The sequence below is a fragment of the Oncorhynchus clarkii genome, chromosome 21 (assembly GCF_045791955.1).
Source record: "Oncorhynchus clarkii lewisi isolate Uvic-CL-2024 chromosome 21, UVic_Ocla_1.0, whole genome shotgun sequence".
NCBI classification, from domain to species: domain Eukaryota; kingdom Metazoa; phylum Chordata; class Actinopteri; order Salmoniformes; family Salmonidae; genus Oncorhynchus; species Oncorhynchus clarkii.
Window position 1 is genome coordinate 5,718,937 of NC_092167.1, and position 22,973 is coordinate 5,741,909.

A 22,973-nucleotide genomic window follows, 5' to 3' on the forward strand; every position below is an offset into this window, starting at 1 on the left:
ACTAAGATAATACTATATAGTCCTCATGTTTCAGTGGAGTACGGTATAGCATTAGGATGCCCAGCAGAACAAGATGTATTACAGATACTAAGATAATACTATATAGTCCTCATGTTTCAGTGCAGTACGGTATAGCATTAGAACAAGATGTATTACAGATACTAAGATAATACTATATAGTCCTCATGTTTCAGTGGAGTACGGTATAGCATTAGGATGCCCAGCAGAACAAGATGTTTTACAGATACTAAGATAACACTATATAATCCTCATGTTTCAGTGGAGTACGGTATAGCATTAGGATGCCCAGCAGAACAAGATGTATTACAGATACTAAGATAATACTATATAGTCCTCATGTTTCAGTGGAGTACGGTATAGCATTAGAACAAGATGTTTTACAGATACTAAGATAATACTATATAGTCCTCATGTTTCAGTGGAGTACGGTATAGCATTAGAACAAGATGTATTACAGATACTAAGATAATACTATATAGTCCTCATGTTTCAGTGGAGTACGGTATAGCATTAGAACAAGATGTATTACAGATACTAAGATAATACTATATAGTCCTCATGTTTCAGTGGAGTACGGTATAGCATTAGGATGCCCAGCAGAACAAGATGTATTACAGATACTAAGATAATACTATATAGTCCTCATGTTTCAGTGGAGTACGGTATAGCATTAGAACAAGATGTTTTACAGATACTAAGATAATACGATATAGTCCTCATGTTTCAGTGGAGTACGGTATAGCATTAGGATGCCCAGCAGAACAAGATGTATTACAGATACTAAGATAATACTATATAGTCCTCATGTTTCAGTGGAGTACGGTATAGCATTAGAACAAGATGTATTACAGATACTAAGATAATACTATATAGTCCTCATGTTTCAGTGGAGTACGGTATAGCATTAGAACAAGATGTATTACAGATACTAAGATAATACTATATAGTCCTCATGTTTCAGTGGAGTACGGTATAGCATTAGGATGCCCAACAGAACAAGATGTTTTACAGATACTAAGATAATACTATATAGTCCTCATGTTTCAGTGGAGTACGGTATAGCATTAGGAACAAGATGTATTAGGATGCCCAGCAGAACAAGATGTTTTACAGATACTAAGATAATACTATATAGTCCTCATGTTTCAGTGGAGTACGGTATAGCATTAGAACAAGATGTTTTACAGATACTAAGATAATACTATATAGTCCTCATGTTTCAGTGGAGTACGGTATAGCATTAGAACAAGATGTTTTACAGATACTAAGATAATACTATATAGTCCTCATGTTTCAGTGGAGTACGGTATAGCATTAGAACAAGATGTTTTACAGATACTAAGATAATACTACACAGTCCTCATGTTTCAGTGGAGTACGGTATAGCATTAGAACAAGATGTATTACAGATACTAAGATAATACTATATCTTAGTATCTCTTATCTCTGTTTTGGTTATGGGATGGTCCCACCTATGAGGAGCACAGTGATCATCACCCTGGTTACAGAGGGAAATGAGCTGCCATCAAGGACATTACAGTCATCAACTCCTAGCTAGTGGGTGTACAGGCATTTGTTCCAGCCCAGCACTAAAACACTTAATTCACCTAATCAACATCTGGTCTTGATGACTGTGAAAGTCAGTGTTAGTGCTGGGCTGAGACTGGAACAAAACCAATTGACAAAGGGGGGGGGTTGAGAAACGGTTGGAGGGTTTAGGGACTTACGTAAAGCTGGGTGCGTAGCCTCTCGTCCTCAGCGCTGACCTTCTCCCTCATGACAGCCTGCGTCAGGGTATTATGGGTCGTGGCTCTCTCCAGCTCCAGGATACGACCCACCTCATCCTTCACACTGGCCTGGGCCTCAGCCTCAGCAAAGGATGCAGCATGGACCTTCTCCTCCTCCAGCCTGACAGAGACAGACAGTTAACATTTACAACACTAGACAGACAAAGGACAGACGCACATAAGCATACGCAAGCAGACACGTACACACACACACACACACGATATACACACAAACATACACAGCTCAAGTTTATGAAAACTGAAAAGTAGTGTGTGTAATTTGTTAATTATAATTTTGCTGAGTTTGATAGTCACATTGTTTCTTGTAAGTGAATATCTCAGGAAGAGTTAAACGAGTTGTCAGGACTATAATAATTTGTATCACATTAAATAAGAGCTCAGGAAATGTCCTCTGTAGTGGCCACCCAGATGCCATAACTATGTTATTCACCTAAATGAAACATTAGTTCCATTAATGAGCCTTTTAGTCCATACGTGTCCTCCTATGACTTGGACGTTATGGTGAACACTCACTAGTCTTTCCCTCTCATTTTAGTAGATGTACTTTGCCGTAATGATCAGATCACACCATGCAACGAGGGATGTAGCCGACAGTCAGAGGGAAAATGGACAGTGTTGATAGGCAGGTGAACTGTCCAAAGGGGTTACAAGGTAAAAGTGGGAGGCGGGGATTAGGTTGTCTCCTGTCCTCCTTGCTTGGCAGAGATCTCAGAAAAGAAGGCAACTTCATAACATAAAATGTACTGTATATGCCATATCAAATAATCAATTGGACTTCCCGAATGTAGTATTTTAGCTGTGACAGAACGTACATGTTTTCTTGTAGATTTGCGTTATTCCACAAAGTTCTATCAGGTGCTGCAGTGAGTGGGAGGGGGCTGTATAACCATGTGACGTAGCTCTACCTCACTCTCCCTGAGTGAAAGAGGTGAGCACTTTGACAGACAGTCCAATGAGTCAGAGGGGTTTAGGAACAGGCACATTTTGCCGTTATTCCCCTTTAAATCCACAAGCTGGTCTTGTGGTTCGCCAGCTGGCAGAAAGAGGGCGACATTGAAGACTTGAAAATGACAAAGGGTAAAAAGAAAGGTTATGTCAGAAGATGATCAATTGAAGTTTGAAGGCTATGACGCAGTAGGTTTTTCTAACCAAGTCTGGCTTTGCTTTGAAATGCCTCAAAGCCCTAAGTTTGGAGATTCATTTAGACGTGACACTTTCCTGCGAAAACCCCCCCGGACATATTTACATAGGAAGAGTGCAGTGTTATTTTGAGCTGGTAAACCTGCACACACTTCCCACCAGGCAGTTGGAACGATGCAACTTTTTGAAGCGTCACTAGGCATTAGATTCTTATAGTTGCCTGGCAACACGTTCATCGCTACACTGCGCTGGTGTGATTGGTGAAGGAAGGTCCCTGAACAGTGAGATCCAAACTGTTCCTCTGTTTAGAATCAAACACGCCAGCCTAATATACAGTGCATTCATAAAGTATTCAGACCCCTTGACTTTTTCCACATTTTGTTAGGTAACAGCCTTATTCTAAAATGTATTACATAGATTTTTCCCCTCATCAATCTACACACAATACCTCATAATGACAAAGTAAAACCTTTTTGGGGGACATTTATGCAAATGTATTAAAAAATAAATAATTTACACAAGTATTCAGACCCTTTAGTCAGTACTTCTTGAAGCACCTTTGGCAGCAATTACAGCCTGAGTCTTCTTGGGTATGACGCTACAAGCTTGGGACATCTGTATTTGGGGAGTTTCTCCCATTCTTCTCTGCAGATCCTCTCAAGCTCTGTCAGGCTGGATGGGGAGTGTTGCTGCACAGATATTTTCAGGTCTCTCCAGAGATGTTCGATCGTGTTCAAGTCCGGGCTCTGGCTGGGCCACTCAAGGACATTCAGAGACTTGTCCTAAGGCCACTCCTGAGTTGTGTTGGCTGTGTGCTTAAGGTCATTGTCCGGTTGGAAGGTGAACCTTTGCCCAAGTCTAAGGTCCTGAGCGCTCTGGAGTGGGCTGTCATGTTCCTTTTACTGAGGAGGGGCTTCCGTCTGGCAACTCTACCATAAAGGCCTGATTGATGGAGTGCTGCAGAGATGGTTGTCTTTCTGGAAGGTTCTGCCATCTCCACAGAAGAACTCTGGAGCTCGGTCAGAGTGACCATTGGGTTGTTGGTCTCCTCCCTGACCAAGGCCATTCTCCCCTGATTGCTCAGTTTGGCCGGGCGGCCAGATCTAGGAAGAGTCTTGGTGGTTCCAAACTTCTTCCACTTACGAATGATGGAGGCCCCTGTGTTCTTGGTGACCTTCAATAATGCAGTAATGTATTGGTACCCTTCCCCAGATCTGTTCCTCGACACAATCCTGTCTCGGAGCTCTACGGACAATTCCTTTGACCTCATGGCATGGTCTTTGCTCTGACATGTACAGTCAACTGTGGGACCTTATATAGACAGGTGTGTGCCTTTCCAAATCAAGTTAATTTACCACAGACTCCAATCAAGTTGTAGAAACATCAAGGATGTTCAATGGAAACAGGATGCACCTGAGCTCAATTTCAAGTCTCATACCTTATAAATAAGGTATTTCTGTTTCAATACATTTGCAAAAAAATAATAATACGGTTTTCACTTTGTCATTATGGGGGATTGTGTGTAGATTGATTACATCATTTTTTCTCATCAATTTTAGAATAAGGCTGTAACGTAACAAAATGTGGAACAAAGAGTCTAAATACTTCCGAAGGCACTGGAAGTGAAGTAAAGACACACTGAACCACTGAGGAGAAATGTGGGTGTAATTAGCCTACAATACTGACTGAGGAAATATATCAAATCAACTATGTTAACCTACGCTCTAAAATAGAACTTCAACTATTCTATGGCTGAAACAGTAACAGGAAGGCTAGAAATCACAGCTAGATGGGTGGTCCGATAGTGATCAACCAAAATGTAAATAACATTCCTATGACCACCAGTCCACAACAACCCATCATTAAACTGATAGACGAATCAAACAGTTCATCATCCATCACTAAGACCTTCTATAGGTTGACTGGCCCTGGGTGAAATGGTCCAATATACAGCTGATGTTTGGTCTGCTACCTCTGATGTCAGAGAGCAGAGGGGAGCAGGGGTGACGTGCAATGTTTTTCAGAGTGACGCAGAGCGTGAGGGGGAAGAAGAGAGAGTCTAGCCATGTCCAGTCTCGCAGTCCACTGAGCTGCACATGTCAGCACTCTCCATCCATCATGGGCTCTCTCACACACACACACACACACACACACAACAGTAGAATAACATTCCTTTTCAAAAGATAAAAACATTCTGTATTCCATCTCTCCAGTGTAATAGTGAGTGAGCATGCAGGTCTTCTGTGTGTGTGTTTACATGCCTGTCTGCCCGCGTGTTAGTGTCAGGTGTGTGTGTGCTCTGAGATCATCTATAATGGCCCCTTCCCTCCACCAGGTCCTACAGACCTTTGAAGACACTGAAGGAGCCCAGGGAGTCAGAGGAGATTGGGTTGAAGGCAGCTAAAGGAGCGGCCATTAGCCCTGGCCAACAACAGAGCAACTCAGACAATAGACGAAAAGTCCACACCGTAACAATGAGAAGTAATGGGAGGGCCTTGCTGAGAAACAGCAGCAAAGCAAAACCTTTAAAACCCACGCACACACCCTTAACAAGTGCAAACCCAAGCAAAACGGCTATCGCAGGGCAAGGTGCTATCTATCCACCTCACCTCTATTGCTTTCTGATCATTATTGTCCGTCTAGGGATATTGGACACATTTTTCATTCGCTGTGGAAGACTGGCAAGAGAGAAAGTGTGTGTGTGTGTGTGTGTGTGTAAGGAAGGAATCATCTTCCTGGGAATAGGTGGATGCCTTCCCCCCTCCACATGTGGAGATAGAGAGACTATAATCTTTGGTTAAAGAACTGGGAGATTGGCTGTTTGGGGCTGGGTGTGTTTTTTGATGGCTCAGTGGTTTGATACTTGAAATAGGGCAAGGGTGTGTAAAAGAAGGTTATTGAGGGGTATCATCACTTTGGAGAGGACTGCATGTGCTCCTCAGCCACTCCAGAGAGGCACCCAAAACACAACACTCTGCTTTCAGCATGTTGAAAGTGACCTTGAACAAGAAGTACTTCACTTTTGGTGATATAGTAAAAAGTAGGAAAAATAAATTGCAGTCACAAATGTTATGGCGAGTCCTTAACGAGTCCTTAACGAGTCCTTAAAAAAACTATTGACAGATGTTCAGTCAGTCTGAAGGTTGAGGGCATGAACATACAGTAGGTGTTGAGGTTAAGGCCAGGCAAACAGTGATCATGTAAGGTCAACATGTACTAAGGTCACCACTATATGGTAAGGTCAATTAACCCACCCATATTAACCCACTTCTCTGGTTAAAGACACACACACACACACCTCTATCAAATAACATATGGGTCAACAAACTGTTGAATTCCAAAATACTGTACGTCAGATCTACTCAAAGACCCCTCCCCCTTAAAATCTCAACGTCTCCCCGCTCGCAGAGTTGTAGATATAGATTCTGGCAGTCTTGTGTAACAGTGCTGAGGTGTGCCCAGGGCCCAAACCAAATGCCTCTGAACAAAGAGGTTTAAAGGCACCATGCAATTTTAATGTGGGAATAATGTTGTTGAATGCTGGGGATGAATCATTGATGGGTTAGCCCCCCCCACCCCAACTCCTAGGGGTAAAGGAGGCTATGGGGTGGGGTATAACCAGGTGATGGAGGGTAGAGGCTGGTATAACCAGGTGATGGAGGGTAGAGGCTGGTATAACCAGGTGATGGAGGGTAGAGGCTGGTATAACCAGGTGATGGAGGGTGGAGGGTAGAGGCTGGTATAACCAGGTGATGGAGGGTGGAGGGTATAGGCTGGTATAACCAGGTGATGGAGGGGGGAGGGTAGAGGCTGGTATTACCAGGTGGTGGAGGGTAGAGGCTGGTATAACCAGGTGATGGAGGGTGGAGGGTAGAGGCTGGTATTACCAGGCGATGGAGGGTGGAGGGTAGAGGCTGGTATTACCAGGCGATGGAGGGTGGAGGGTAGAGGCTGGTATAACCAGGTGATGGAGGGTGGAGGGTAGAGGCTGGTATAACCAGGTGATGGAGGGGGAGGGTAGAGTCTGGTATAACCAGGTGATGGAGGGTAGAGTCTGGTATAACCAGGTGATGGAGGGTAGAGTCTGGTATAACCAGGTGATGGAGGGTAGAGGCTGGTATAACCAGGTGATGGAGGGTAGAGGCTGGTATAACCAGGTGATGGAGGGTGGAGGGTAGAGGCTGGTATAACCAGGTGATGGAGGGTGGAGGGTAGAGGCTGGTATAACCAGGTGATGAGGGGGGAGGGTAGAGACTGGTATAACCAGGTGATGGAGGGTGGAGGCTGGTATAACCAGGTGATGGAGGGGGGAGGGTAGAGGCTGGTATAACCAGGTGATGGAGGGTGGCTCCAGATACCTTTCAGTCAGTCAGTGAAGTAGTACCACCTTTCTATAGGAGTGGAGCCCCTCTTACACCTAGCCAATGAGGACGCCTGGTGTGACCTGTACTGTACTAAAGCTAAGCTGCTTCTCTCACTATGCAGACAGGAAAAGCAAATGTGAATTCAAATTATACCTTTGTTTTCCGCTAAAGAAGCAAACACAAGGTACAAGCAGAAAATGCTATTAATGGACTGTGTTAGCGGGAGAGGGAAATCTTACCTCATTTGTATTGTTATTTACAGAAATGACAATTAACTTGAGGGGAAAACACACTCCCTAGAGAGAGGCAGACAACATGAGGAAATGTATCAGGTGTGAAATTATCTCCAGTGCTGGAGCCTGAGGGCATATAGGACCTGTGCTGCCTCATCCTAATGGTGAGCTGCTCTAGAGATTATGTGTAAGTAAAGAAATATATTTACTAGAGTGGACATACCCATTCAAAGTCAACATTCTGTGATGAGTGGATTCCATTTCTAGGGTGACAGAAGGGAGGGACGCACTCCATAAGTGCAACACATTTAATCACACAACCAGCCATGTGTCAAGTCATCCACATGTTGATAAGGCTACTAAGTTAATGGCGTGAATGCATCTCACCTCTGATAAAAGGGTAGTACTGAAAAGAAGGGAGAGAAAAGGCCTAGACAGCTGCTAGTGTGTGATACATCTTCACTTTCGTCTTGGCGTAATGTACCCAGCCGGTAAAACACTGGTATCCCTCTGGGACCGGTTCGTACATAAAACATCCTCCATTCAGACTGCAAAGGCATCCGTTTCCTCCTTAAGTAGTTTTAATAGCGTGCTGCTGGATTTTTTTGGGGGGGGGGGGGGGGATATGCGTACTGTCTTCCTTAATAAAACAAAATGTTCAGATATATTCCGGAAGATGCACACTGCAGCAGTCTGTTGTTTACCCCTGGCTGAGCACAGGCACAACATCAGGAAGTAGCAGTAGCCACTCTAGCATGGTGGTGGAAAATTAGGTTTATTTTCCCGTTTTTGTGGGAGGGAGGGAGCAAAGGAAATTAATAGAAGGAGGTGTGAGAGAGAGTGAGTGAGAGGTTCAGTTGGTAGAACATGGCGCTTGCAACGCCAGGGTTGTGGGTTCGATTCCCACAGCGAAACAGCATGAAAAATGTAGGCACTCACTGTTGTCAGTCGGATAAGAGCATAAGCTAAATGACTAAAATGTAAATGGAGAGAGAGAGGAGTAAGCGAACAAAACAGATATGACCTCAGTCATTAAGAGTGATCTAAAATAGAGAAAGAAGTCCAAATGTCAGGCTGGTTAAAGAGGAGAGACAGATGCTGGGAGAAGGTTAATGCTATCGCTGTATTATCAAGGAACAGTGGGAATATGAACCTCTGCCGTAGCAACACGCACCAATTACTAGCCAAACAAGGAGAGGGAGCCTAGCCAACAGGGTCATGGTAGAACAATTATTTGTATTTATTATGGATCCCTATTAGCTGTGCCAGCAGCTACTCTTCCTGGGGTCCAGCAAAATTAAGGCAGTTTACACTATTTGAAAACAATACATTCACAGATTTCACAACACACTGTGTGCCCTCAGCACCCTTCTTCACCACTACCACATATCTACAGTACAAAATGTGTACATAGTGCGGCAGGTAGCCTAGTGGTTAGAGCGCTGTGCCAGTAACCGAAAGGCTGCTGGATCGAATCCCAGAGCTGACCAGGTAAAAATCTGTCGTTCTGCCCCTGACAAGGCAGTTTACACACTGTTCCCCGGAAGGCCGTCATTGTAAATAGGAATTGGCTCTTAACTGACTTGCCTTGTTATCGTGCGTGTGTGTGTACACATGCATGTGTCTATGTTTGTGTTGCTTCACAGTCTCCGCTGTTCCATAAGGTGTGTTTTTATTTGAGGGGAAGTTCTGCTTTCTGAAGTTCCTCATGTGGCGTCTGTGATAGTGAAGTGTGTATGTACTAACACTAGAACCGCTGGGCCTCCTCTTCAAGCCAGTGAGTAGTCATTCTGACTGCAACATTCTAACTAATTAATACATTTCATATAGGCGATCACAAAAATGTTAATTTGGTTGTGTTTATGATGGTCTCAGGTACCATGAGAACAAAAGCATTTATTAGTTTATGTTGCTGTAGACTATATGTAAAACATGTCAATAATAAAACAAAAAATAATGAATCAAGTGTTCAATCAATTGTATTTTTGGAGGCTGTGTTACAACTATTAAACAGAAAGCATGTGTGCTGGATAGGGTTTCACATTTTGGGGAATAATCAGGAGGTGGAAACTTTCCGTGGGAATTAACGGGAATATATGCAAATTAATATTAATACCATTTAAAATGTAGATGTTTTTTTGCATTGTATATATTTACCATATCATATGGAGACAGAAACGTAAACCTTTAACCTCATCATAAGTAGACATAAAGCCCTTGCTTGGAAGTGTACTTCGTCAGACTGCCAAGAACCTTGCCCTCATCCAGGCCAAGGTGTCGAGACACGGTATTGATGACACCATAGGCCTTGTTGATCTCTGCATCATACAGGATGCTCTTGCCAGCATACTTGGGGTCCAACATGTACACTGCGGGGTGTTTGGGCTTCAGGCAGAAGTCTTCACGCTTTTTGATGTATTTCAGAACAGCAGTTTCCTCTGCTCGGAGCAACAGTGAAGTAGGCAGGGCAGTATGGATTTCTTCTCTGACATCTGCAAGCAGAGTCTGAACATCAGACAGGATGGCATTGTCTCCCTCAATCAGTGCAATGGCTACTGCTATAGGTTTCAGGCTGTTTAACACACTCTCCCAAAATACATTGTGCAGGAAGATCCTCTTGATGGGGCTGTCCATGTCAGCAGACTGTGATATGGCTATTTCTTGGAGACACGCCTTCCCCTCCAGGAGACTGGCAAACATGATGACAACACCACCCCAACGGTTGTTGCTGGGCAGATCCAATGTGGTGCTCTTATTCTTCTCACTTTGCTTGGTGAGGTAGATTGCTGCTATAATTACCATTTCCTTGGCTCTCTTGTCGAGTGTATCCATTGTTTTCAGTGCCATGATGTCCTTGAGGAGCGGATTCAATGCATGAGCAGCACAGCCAATGGGTGTGATGTGAGGGTTGGACTCCTCCACTTTAGACCAAGCAGCCTTCATGTTCGCAGCATTGTCTGTCACCAGTGCAAATACCGACTGTGGTCCGAGGTCATTGATGACTGCCTTCAGCTCATCTACAATGTAGAGACCGGTGTGTCCATTGTCCCTTGTGTCTGTGCTCTTGTAGAATACTGGTTTGAGGGGTGGAGATGATGTAGTTCATTATTCCTTTCCCACGAACATTCGACCACCCATCAGAGATGATTGCAATACAGTCTGCTTTCTCTATGATTTACTTGAACTCTGTTGAACTCTGCACCCAGCAAATGAGTAGAAGCATGTCTGGTTGGAGGGGTGTATGCTGGGCGAAGAACATTCAGCAATCTCTTCCAATACACATTTCCTGTGAGAATCAGAGGTGAACCAGTTCCATACACAGCTCGAGCAAGACATTCATCAGCATTTCTCTGGCTACGTTCCTCCATTGAGTCAAAAAAACGTCTGATTCCAGGAGGACCATGAGCTGTTGCTGTCGATAAGGTGTCTGATTCCAGGAGGACCATGAGCTGTTGCTGTCGATAAGGTGTCTGATTCCAGGAGGACCATGAGCTGTTGTTATCGATAAGGTGTCTGATTCCAGGAGGACCACGAGCTGTTGCTATCAATAAGGTGTCTGATTCCAGGAGGACCACGAGCTGTTGCTATCAATAAGGTGTCTGATTCCAGGAGGACCACGAGCTGTTGCTATCAATAAGGTGTCCGATTCATCATTTTCACCTCGAATAGAAGTAGAGGGACTTTTGTCAGAGGTTGCTTGTTGTGAGCGCAGAGGGAACTTTATGCACTTGGCCAGATGATTCTGCATCTTTGTTGCATTCTTCACATATGATTTGGCACAGTACTTGCAAATGTACACAGCTTTTCCTTCTACATTAGCTGCAGTGAAACGTCTCCACACATCAGATAGTGCCCGTGGCATTGTCCTGTAAAGATTAGAAGGAAAAACATTTGTAAAAAAATAAATAATAATAATAATAATAATAATAATAATATAATTCCATGTACAGATAAATAGTTAAGCAGTTAGATTAAACAATACACCTAACCCTAAACCTAACCCCTAACTCTAATTCTAACCCTACCTGCCGTGGGCAGGTGGCCAAGAGGTTAGAGCATTGGGCCAGTTACTGAAAGGATGCTGGATCGAATCCCCGAGCTGACATGGTAAAAATATGTCGTTCTGCCCCTGAACAAGGCACTGTTCCTCGGCCGTCATTATAAATAAGAATTTGTTCTTAGTTGACTTGCCTAGTTAAATAAAATGTAAAATTAAAACAAACTCCTTTGTAAGAAATGTTTTTCAAATGAAACGTATGGAAACAGGTGAATAAAACACTCAGCAGGCTCAAGCAAGCTAAAACCCACCTGGTAGCAAAAACTAACTAGCAGAAACTGTTAGCAAGTTAGAAATTATTTAAACACACTTCGCTGTAGGCTACTATTTACTAGTTAACAAAAAATGATGTCATAAAATATATTCACCCCACCCAGTATTGTAATCAAAACTTACCAGAAAGCATGTAGTCCTTGGCTCAGACAGTGTAGTAGTGTGGGCTCAATAGCATCTCATTAGTGTGCAAGATCTTGAGAATCAGCTGCACATGTGATGGAAGAGTGCACTGTGCATGCAGAGGGTTTCAATTCCATTGAATTGGGAATAGTTTTACCAAAATATGCCACAAGACCTAGAATTGCCTTGTGTATCCCACAAAAAAAGGTTCACTGTTATAAGCTAACTTTTTTGATGAATTTAAGCAAAAAATTCCCCAAATTCCCAGGCTTAACTCCCCATGGAAAATTTTGGGAAAAATTCTAGAAATGTACCGGAAAGTTGCCGAACCTTTGCAACCCTAGTGCTGGAACACCCTAACAGATCATTTTTACAAGGGCAAAAGAAAAATACCCCAACTACCAAGATGCACAGTCAACAAGACCAACGGTCAAATGATGAAAACATCAGTAGCCACATTATAAAGCACAAATTCTGCACAAATTCGACAATTTGAACATCTTGGCCATGTTCTGTTATAATCTCCACCCGGCACAGCCTGAAGAGTACTGGCCACCCCACATAGCCTGGTTCCTCTCTAGGTTTCTTCCTAGGTTTTGGCCTTTCTAGGGAGTTTTTCCTAGCCACCGTGCTTCTACACCTGCATTGCTTGCTGTTTGGGGTTTTAGGCTGGGTTTTTGTACAATACTTTGAGATATTAGCTGATGTACGAAGAGCTATATAAATAAATTGGATTTGATATTACAATGAATAGAAGGGTCGATTTGACAGCAGTCAAAAACAGTAAATTATTGTCAGCTTGTGCTTACATGGTGTGCATCTTCACGTAACGGCATCAGTTGGAGCGTGTCCATGTCACAAAGAAGGAAAGCTGGTAAGTGTGTGTTGCTGAGATGTAGGGCCTGCTCTCTCAGTGATGACATTTTATGCTGCTAATCGGCCCGTAGCATTGTCACTAGCTTGTTCTATCATTTCCTCTCTCCTGTCTCACCGTTTCATTTGGTGGAGGCGCAGGCACCTGCTCAGCGCGTACCGTTACGGCTGAGGATCAGAATAATCAGCAGAGATGCCAGGATATGCATTTCTTCCCCACCATCCGAGTCGTTTTCATTCAGATCTCGTAGCAGAGCTAACGCAGCATGTACATCCCATTCGTCTTGGTCTTCTTGCCATTGTAAGTTATGGATGCTCACACTGTGTACTACAAGTAGACTGATAAAACTGCTTGGATTCAGTGGACTGATAGAGTACATACCATATAGAGATTATAATTAGAATAGATCAATACAATGGCCCGCCCTGTTCTTCATTCATAACGGGTGATGACCTAGGCCTAATGATGCATCCTCTTCCTCATCAACTCAACCTTTCTCCCTCATCATACTTCTCCTTCATTTATTTCATCTGTTGTTGTATCTGTGAAATTAGTGTGGGTATAGTTTAACCGGTTCAGTTTCGTGGAAATCAGCATGATTTTCAACGGACCACAGCACCTTCAATTCAACTGTCGTGAGGGGCAACGGATGACATTCCCTCCTAAAACTGATTAATATTAACATTCTAAGAATGACTGTGTGATAGACTTATTTAGGAAAAGTCAAGACGGAGGGGGTCAGGACGTTAAAAATGTAAATATTTCTATGAACATAAAATTCAACAGACATAAACTGAACAAGTTCCACAGACATGTGACTAACAGAAATTGAATAATGTGTCCTTGAACAAAGGGGGGGGTGAACATCAAAACTAACGGTCAGTATCTGGTGTGGCCACCAGCTGCATTAAGTACTGCAGTGCATCTCCTCCTCATGGACTGCACCAGATTTACCCGTTCTTGCTGTTAGATGTTACCCCACTCTTCCACCAAGGCACCTGCAAGTTCACAGACATTTATTTCTGGGGGGGGGGGGGGGGACAGGTCCCAGACATGCTCAATGGGATTGATCTTATCTCTTCGCAGAACACTGACATTCCTTTCTTGCAGGAAATCCCACACAGAACGAGCAGTATGGCTGGTGGCATTGTCATGCTGGAGGCCATGTCAGGATGAATCTGCAGGAAGGGTACCACATGAGGGAGGAGGATGTCTTCCCAGTAACGCACAGCATTGAGATTTCCTGCAATGACAACAAGCTCAGTCCGATGATGCTGTGACACACCGCCCAAGACCATGACGGACCCTCCACCTCGATCCCCCTTCAGAGTACAGGCCTCGGTGTAACGTTCATTCCTTCGACGATAAACGCAAATCCAACCATCACCCCTGGTAAGACAAAACTGCGACTCATCAGTGAAGAGCACTTTTTGCCAGTCCTGTCTGGTCCAGCGACGGTGGGTTTGTGCCCATAGGCAACATTGTTGCCGGTGATGTCTGGTGAGGACCTGCCTTACAACAGGCCTACAAGCCCTCAATCCATCCTCTCTCAGCCTATTGCGGACAGTCTGAGCACTGATGGAGGGATTGTGCGTTCCTGGTGTAACTCGGGCAGTTGTTGTTGCCATCCTGTACCTGTCCCGCAGGGGTGATGTTCGGATGTACCGATCCTGTGCAGGTTTTGTTACAGCTGTCCGTCCTGTCTCCCTGTCGCGCGGTATTAGGTGTTATCACAGTATGGACATTACAATGTATTGCCCTGGACATATCTGCAGTCCTCATGCCTCCTTGCAGCATGCCTAAGGCAAGTTCATGCAGATGAGCAGGGACCCTGGGCATCTTTCTTTTGGTGTTCTTCAGAGTGAGTAGAAAGGTCTCTTTAGTGTCCTAAGTTTTCATAACTGTGACCTTAATTGCCTACCGTCTGTCTGTAAGCTGTTAGTGCCTTAAAGACTGTTCCACAGGTGCATGTTCATTAATTGGTTATGGTTCATTGAACAAGCATGGGAAACAGTGTTTAAAATCTTTACAATGAAGATCTGTGAAGTTATTTGGATTTTTACTTATCTTTAAAAAGACAGGGTCCTGAAAAAGGGACGTTTCTTTTTTTGATGACCTTACATCTGCAACCCACTCACCAGCTTTCATTGTTTATGTGACATGGACATGCCCCAACTGATGCCAATGCCTGGAGACTCATACCATGTAAGCACGAGCTGACAATAATTGACTATTTGATTGCTGTCATATCGACACTTATATTCACTATAATGCCATTGTTTAAGCAGTCCAAATGACTGCTCTAGTGGTTCTGGTGTTAAACACAGTGGCACTCAGAGACACCTACTGCCACATTCACCACACATCACAGTGACACCTGGACTCACCACTGTGTCCCACTTAATTCAACGCAGGCATGCCCGGTGGTGACAGGAACAACCTGAGAAGTGAGACCTGTGTCTGTCTGTCCCTGTCTGAGTATCAGTCTGAGTGGCATCCATGCTGAGCCTCTTTTTTCTCCCACAGTGCTTAGGGGCCACCACAGGTCAACCCCAATCAGAGGGCACAGCAGTAAGCAGTGAGGGACAGAGAGAAGAGCTGTGTGGTATTTGAAAGGAAGAGGAGAGTAGAGGTAAATAGAGAGGCTAGGAGGTCGAGAGAGAGAAGAGGTAAATATAGAGGATAGAGGTCAAGAGGGAGAGAGAAGAGGAGAGGTAAATATAGAGGAGAGGTCAAGAGAGAATAGAAGAGGTAAATATAGAGGATAAAAGTCAAGAGAGAGAAAGAGAATATGAGGTCGAGAGCGAGAAGAGTACTGCATATTTCTTTCACTCTGGTGCCTTTCTGCTCTGACGCCTCTCAGAGGAGTCTTCAGAAAATCTGCTCCCTGCAGCCACCCCGCCTTAAATAAGAGAGGGCCGCCCGCAAATTAACACTCCACACATATTCTGTGTGTGTATTTGCGTGTGAGAATGAGAGAGGGACTTGAGAGTGTGTGTGTGTGAGAGATATTCCTGAAGCCAATTTTGGGGGTTATCCTGTATTGGTTGTGTGTTCTAACAGAGGTTGTAAGCAGTAGCAGCAGTTTCACTGCAGATCTCTAAATTTAATGAAGCATGGCACCAACTGGCCAGCTTAGTTGTAACACCAAACACACACTAGGCTTGGGCGATATACCGTATACAGTGGTATTTTTTCGAAATAATGACGGCATGATCTTCAATACAGTATATTTTGGTTGTTGTTGAGGCGACTCACAGGGGCTGTGGGGGTGCGTGCTACGCTGCTTATTTAAATTCAGGTTCAATTTAAAAAATGAACTAGACAAGTCAGTTAAGAACAATGACTTATGACGGCCTACCCCGGCTAAACCTGAACAGCGCTGGGCCAATTGTGCGCCGCCCTATGGGACTCCCAATCACAGACGGATGTGATACAGCCTGGATTCGAACCAGGGACTGTAGTGACGCCTCTTGCACTGAGACGCAGTTCCTTATACTTAACTTAGTGGTGCAGCGGTCTAACTATAAGAAATCTTAGAGGTGTCAAATAAATGGTGTCCAGCTCAGGACTCCAGCTATGGATTTAGTTTGCTAACTTGCTAGCTAAGTGGCTACATGTCAACATCAAGCTTCTTGGTTACAGCAGACATTCAATCCCCTTCTGGATCAAGATCCCTGTTGCCTAAATTGTTTTGGGCACGTCCGGTAATACTGTATACCCTGGTGTGGTATGAACATCTGGATAACACACACACACACACACACACACACACACACACACACACACACACACACACACACACACACACACACACACACACACACACACACACACACACACCAGGAATGATCGAGGAGGGAATGAGTGAACTACTGCAAAGTGAGACCCAGGTAAATTCACAGGTCACTAAATGCCTGTGACAGCTTCACACTATGGGTTTCATTCACAACTCCACACCTTGACTCTTTGTCAGTTTTTACTACAGTCAACACTACCAGTTAAGTTTAAAACAATCCAATCTTAGGCTAGCTGGTCATGACACCTCTATTCCAGCATAGGTTCCTGATCACAAGTCATCTGCTAAACACCATCGTAGTTCAATTACCTTTGATGGCGAAGCTGCAAAAGAGCCTTCTGTGCCGACATCTTTCAATTAAAAGATAATGGTGGACCTTGTCCCCAAAAAATTCTAATGAATAGAAAACAGAAGAAAAAAAAGACAGACATGACATATTAAAGATGAAAAATGAGCAGAGAAGGAAGATATCCTGGAGAGGAGAGAAAGCCAATGCCTCAGAGTAGAGTCAGTCTACTGTACCATTCACCTACCAACTCAAAGACCTTACAGAGTAGTGTTAGCCTACCATTCACCTACCAACTCAAAGACCTTAAATGCAGACCAAACCAGCTCTGCGCGTGCGTCTGCGTGTGCCACCGCGCATGTGTTCATTTTGTCTATCCCCACCAGACACCTTCAGGATACGCAAGTTAAGAAACCAACAATATCAATTCGGGGAGAGGTCGAAACACACATGAAACATTCATGGACATTTAGCTAGGTTGCTGTTGCTAGATAATGTGTCCTGGGAGATAAACATTGGCTTGTTATTTTATCTAAAATGCACATGGTGCTTTTGTGTTTTTGCTGGATCTTTGAAGAAGTCTGACCCATGTTGAGTCACACAATCATGTGTTCTCTACTCTGACAATTATCCACAGATAAAAAGGGGAAACCTAGTTAATCTCCTCATTAATTCTTCTTATATGGATTTTATATGGTGTTTGGCAACCAACTTTAAGGTGCATTACCACCGCCAAATGGACTGAGTGTGGACCTCCATCTTTCATGTATATATGCTCCTAAAAACTAATAAGGAGATGGGAGAGGCGGGACTTGCAGCGCGTCACACGTCCAAAATAGAACCAAGTTCTATTTTAGTGCCTGGCTACGCAGGCGCTCGTTGGCACTCGCAGACAATTAGGATGAAATGATTGAGTAACGTGTAAATGTATTTTGCAATGCAGGCGGTGTGGTCAGCATGTTAGGCCCATCTGTTAACAGCTACAGTTGCTGAAAATCCACATCCAACATCCTGGAGACACTCTGTTCCAAACTGTATGCTGGCCATTTGTGTCAACCACCTCTTCCCCCTCCACCATTTTAAAAAGTGAACATTCACACAATGTCTTCAGGCCTAAACATGAGTGAGTCACACGGCAAACGGAGTTAAACATCTTATAGTGGATTATCTTCTCCAAGTCTCACTCCCAAGACTCGTTGGCTCTACTAAAGCCAAATGAAAACACAAACATCATAAAAAACATCAGAGAGGAGAGAACTTGGTGGGGACAAGACATTAAGGGAAATATTGATTCTGTCCATCCAAGCAGCACAGCATCATGGTCAATAAAGCCCCGTACTTTCCTTTAATGGTGTTGCTTCCCAAATGGCTCCCTATTCCGTATATAGTGCACTACTTTTGACCAGGGCCCACAGGTGTAGCTATTGCACTCTGGTCAAAAGTAGTGCACTATATACGGAATAGGGTGCCATTTGGGACTCAGGCCTGGGAGATGCGACAGGCACTACCTCTTCCAAACCCTGTTGCTTCAGCCAACAATGCCATATAAACCAAGACAGATGCTCGTTCTAAATTCTATTTTATGATGGCTGACAGGAAATACATTTCTTTATCAATAGCAATTTGTCCAGGTTAGTGCCTGGGCCCGACTGGAAAGACCAGCCAGATCAACAACGATGACCCGTAAAGCTGTTTTACTAATGATTACACCACGGTATTAAGAGGGACACACACACACACACACACACACACACACACACACTTGGAGAGCATGCATGCTGGCAAACAGCTTACAGATGATTGCTTTTTAATTTTGAATGACTGTTGATCATAAAACGTAACAAAAAGCACCTGAAACAGTGAAGAGGCAAACCAAATAAGTGGAGGACTTGAGGCAGTCTGAGCCCACAGCGACATCACCATCATAATGAACAGAATTAATTGCAGGCCACAATTTACACTCAAATTGGTACAGTAGGTTTACTTCTCTGAATAGAGGTCCATACGCAACACACATTTACGTCAATAAAAGACAACTCAAAAACTAAACAATGATCTTTGTTCCTGTGCATAGCCTCCCTTAAACATACCTCAAAAAACCTTAATAGCCATAGTCTAATGCTAGCGCCTCCCATTCACTCTTTTGGGGCATTTCCCATCCATACTGTAATAGCAGCTACATTAAGCGCTAGGCTAAACGACTTAGTCATTCACTGGTAAGTCTTTGGAGCCCATCCAGTACCATTAGAGGAGAATGATGTGTTTATCAGACTTGATGGGACATGCACCTGCTCTATTGTGGCGAAGAGGGGAGGAAAGGGGAGTTTCACACCCCAAATGGCACCCTATTTCCTACATAGTGCACTACTTTTGACCAGAGTGCAATAGCTACACCTGTGGGCCCTGGTCAAAAGTAGTGCACTATATAGTGAATAGGGAGCCATTTGGGATGCAGACGAGAAGTGGGGAAGGCGCTGGGAAGGAAGTCACAATGCCTCATCAAGGCTGGCTAATAGATCACCCACTCAGCACCCAGGAAATTACATCTCGATGGCGCCCTCTCCCAGGCATGATTAATTGAGCCCCAAAAAAAGGAGGTAAGGGGGACGAAATAAACGCTGATGTGCTTCGGAAGATAAATAGATTGAACATGTGGGAGAAGGGATGAATCTGACCTTTTTTACTATTAATGGAACACAGAACTGGCAGGGAGTTTCTGCAGAAGTGTGCTTTCTCTCCCATTCTTCTGGAATCAGGAAACTATATAGTACATTCAGAAAGTATTCACACCCAATGACTTTTTCCACAGTGTGTTGTGTTCCAAAGTGAGATTAAAATGGATTTAATTGCCATTTGTTGTCAATGATGTAGACCAAATACTCTAAAGTCAAAGAAAAATTCTCACATTTGTATAAAATAATAATAATTATATGAAAAGTAAAACACTAATATACTGCATCTAGATTATACAAGTACTCAACCATGTTAGAATCACCTTTGGCAGCGATTACAGCTGTGAGTCTTTCTGGGCAAGTCTAAGAGCATTACACACTTGGAATGTGCAACATTTTCCCATTATCATTTTCTAAATTCTTCAAGCTCTGTCAAATTGGTCAAAAAAAGTAAAAAACTAACTCAGCCAATCAGGAACATTCACTGTCTTCTTGGTAAGCAACGTCAGTGCAGATTTGGCCTTGTGTTTCAGGTTATTGTCCTGCTGAAAGGTGAATTAATCTCCCAGTGTCTGTTGGAAAACAGACTGAACTAAGTTACGGTTCTTTTTTTATCCTGAAAAACTCTCCAGTCCTAAAAGATAAAAAAAAGAATACCCATAGCATGATGCAGCCACCACTATGCTTGAAAATATGGAGAGTGGTACTCCGTAATGTGCAATATTAGATTTGCCTCAAACATTACACTTTGTATTCAGGAAAACTGAATTGCTTTGCCACAGTTTTTGCAGTATTACTTCAGATTCATGTTTTGGAATATTTTTATTCTGTACAAGCTTGCTTCTTTTCACTCTGTCAATAAGGTTTGTCTTGTGGAGTAACTACAAGGTTGTTGATCCAACCCCAGTTTTAATCACAACCATTAAACTTTGCAAATGTTTTAAAGTCACCATTGGCGTCATGGTAAAATCCCGGAGCGGTTTCCTTTCTGAGTTAGGAAGGAGTCTGTATCTTTGTAGTGACTGGGTGTATTGATACACCATCCAAAGTGTAATTAATAACTTCACCATGCTCAAAGGGATATTCAATGTCTAATTTGCTTATTTTTTACCCCTCTACCAACAGGTGCCCTTCTTTGCAAGTCATTGGAAAACCTCCCTGGTCTTTGTGGCTGAATGTGTGTTTGAAATTCACTGCTCGACTGAGGGACCTTGGAGATAATTGTATGTGTGGGGTACAGAGATGAGGTAGTCTTTTAAAAATCATGTATTCAATATATATTATTGCACATAGAGTGAGTCCATGCAACTTATGAGGTGAATTGTTAAGCAAATGTTTCCTACTGAACGTATTTAGGCCTGCCATAAAAGGTGTTGAATACTTAGACACAAGACATGAAGGCTTTTCATTTCTTATTCAATTTGTAAAATTCTCGAAAAACATCATTCCAATTTGAAATGGGGCATTGGGTGTAGGCCAGTGACAACAAATCTCAATTTAATCAATTTTAAATTCAGGCTCTAACAACAAAATGTGGGAAAAAGTCAGGGGGTGTGAATACTTTCTGAAGGCACTGTGAATAAATCATGAAATACCCTTGATATATTTATTTATTTTACTAAGTCAATATGTATTCAATGACAATGTTTTGGCGTCAAACTGGTGGCAGTTGTGAAAAACGTCAACAGTTGGAAGAGTTGCCGTTGTAATTCAAGTATTATTCAAGTATAAATGACCAAAAAGACGATGCGATTGCCATAGATTTTCTGTTAATGACCACTATTACTGAAGATTCCAGTAACTTTGGTAATTTACGATTGGCTTCACAACCCTTCAAAGAACGCAACAAATCAAAGGACAAATCAGAGAAGTAGAGGGTGTGGCTCAGTCCCATAGAGGTTAATGGAAGGGCTATGGTCAGGGGTGGGGCTTAGACAGGATACATTCCAACACCTACTGCATTGTTTTGTATGAGGCTGTTCGAGGACAGTTACTGTACTACAGTGGACAGGTAAGGCTGATGTGGTGGTGTTTAACCATGGTGGTTCATAGGGACGTGCGTGTGTCTCACCATGCTTGCAGCTCCTGCTCAGCCTTCGCCCTCTCCTTCAACAGGCTTTTCTGCAGTTCCTCTGTGATCTTCTTCCTCAGCTCCTCTTCATCAACTATAGGAGAGGGACAGACAGATAGGCCAGGGTGAGGCACTCAAATCAAATTCAAATTGTATTTTATTTGTCACATACACATGGTTAGCAGATGTCAATGCGAGTGTAGCGAAATGCTTGTGCTTCTAGTTCCGACAATGCAGTAATAACCAACAAGTAATCTAGCTAACAATTCCAAAACTACAACCTTATATACACAAGTGTAAAGGGATACAGAATATGTACATAAAGATATATGAATGAGTGATGGTACAGAGCGGCATAGGCAAGATACAGTAGATGGTATTGAGTGCAGTATATACATATGAGATGAGTATGTAAACAAAGTGGCATAGTTAAAGTGGCTAGTGATACATGTATTACATAAAGATGCAGTAGATGATATAGAGTACAGTATATACATATGAGATGAATAATGTAGGGTATGTAAACATTATATTAGGTAGCATTGTTTAAAGTGGCTAGTGATATATTTTACATCATTTCCCATCAATTCCCATGATTAAAGTGGCTGGAGTTGAGTCAGTGTTTTGGCAGCAGCCACTCAATGTTAGTGGTGGCTGTTTAACAGTCTGATGGCCTTGAGATAGAAGCTGTTTTTCAGTCTCTCGGTCCCAGCTTTGATGCACCTGTACTGACCTCGCCTTCTGGATGATAGCAGGGTGAACAGGCAGTGGCTGGGTGGTTGTTGTCCTTGATGATCTTTATGGCCTTCCTGTGACATCGGGTGGTGTAGGTGTCCTGGAGGGCAGGTAGTTTGCCTCCGGTGATGCGTTGTGCAGACCTCACTACCCTCTGGAGAGCCTTACGGTTGTGGGCGGAGCAGTTGCCGTACCAGACGGTGATACAGCCCGCCAGGATGCTCTCGATTGTGCATCTGTAGAAGTTTGTGAGTGCTTGTGGTGACAAGCCAAATTTCTTCAGCCTCCTGAGGTTGAAGAGGCGCTGCTGTGCCTTCTTCACCACACTGTCTGTGTGGGTGGACCATTTCAGTTTGTCCGTGATGTGTACGCCGAGGAACTTGAAACTTACTACCCTCTCCACTACTTTCCCGTCGATGTGGATAGGGGGTGTTCCCTCTGCAGTACCAGTCAAAAGTTTGCACACACCTAATTCAAGGGTTTTCTTTGTGTTTACTATTGTAGAATAATAGTGAAA

General features: G+C 43.4%; 1 protein-coding gene across 9 annotated transcripts in view; it reads right to left on the minus strand.

The window, feature by feature from the left end:
- The window catches only part of LOC139378418 (MICOS complex subunit MIC19-like), a 130,874-nt gene that overhangs the window by 94,787 nt on the left and 13,114 nt on the right, over positions 1-22,973 (minus strand). For all 9 annotated transcript variants that reach the window (XR_011628291.1, XM_071120573.1, XM_071120572.1 and 6 more), the window contains exons 4-5: positions 21,722-21,815; positions 1,749-1,929 (exon numbers count right to left, since the gene is read on the minus strand). Coding sequence is in view for 8 of the 9 variants with exons in the window: in XM_071120573.1 (XP_070976674.1) it covers positions 1,749-1,929; positions 21,722-21,815 (275 nt within the window). In the remaining variant the exon portion in view is untranslated. The remainder of the gene's footprint in view (positions 1-1,748; positions 1,930-21,721; positions 21,816-22,973) is intronic.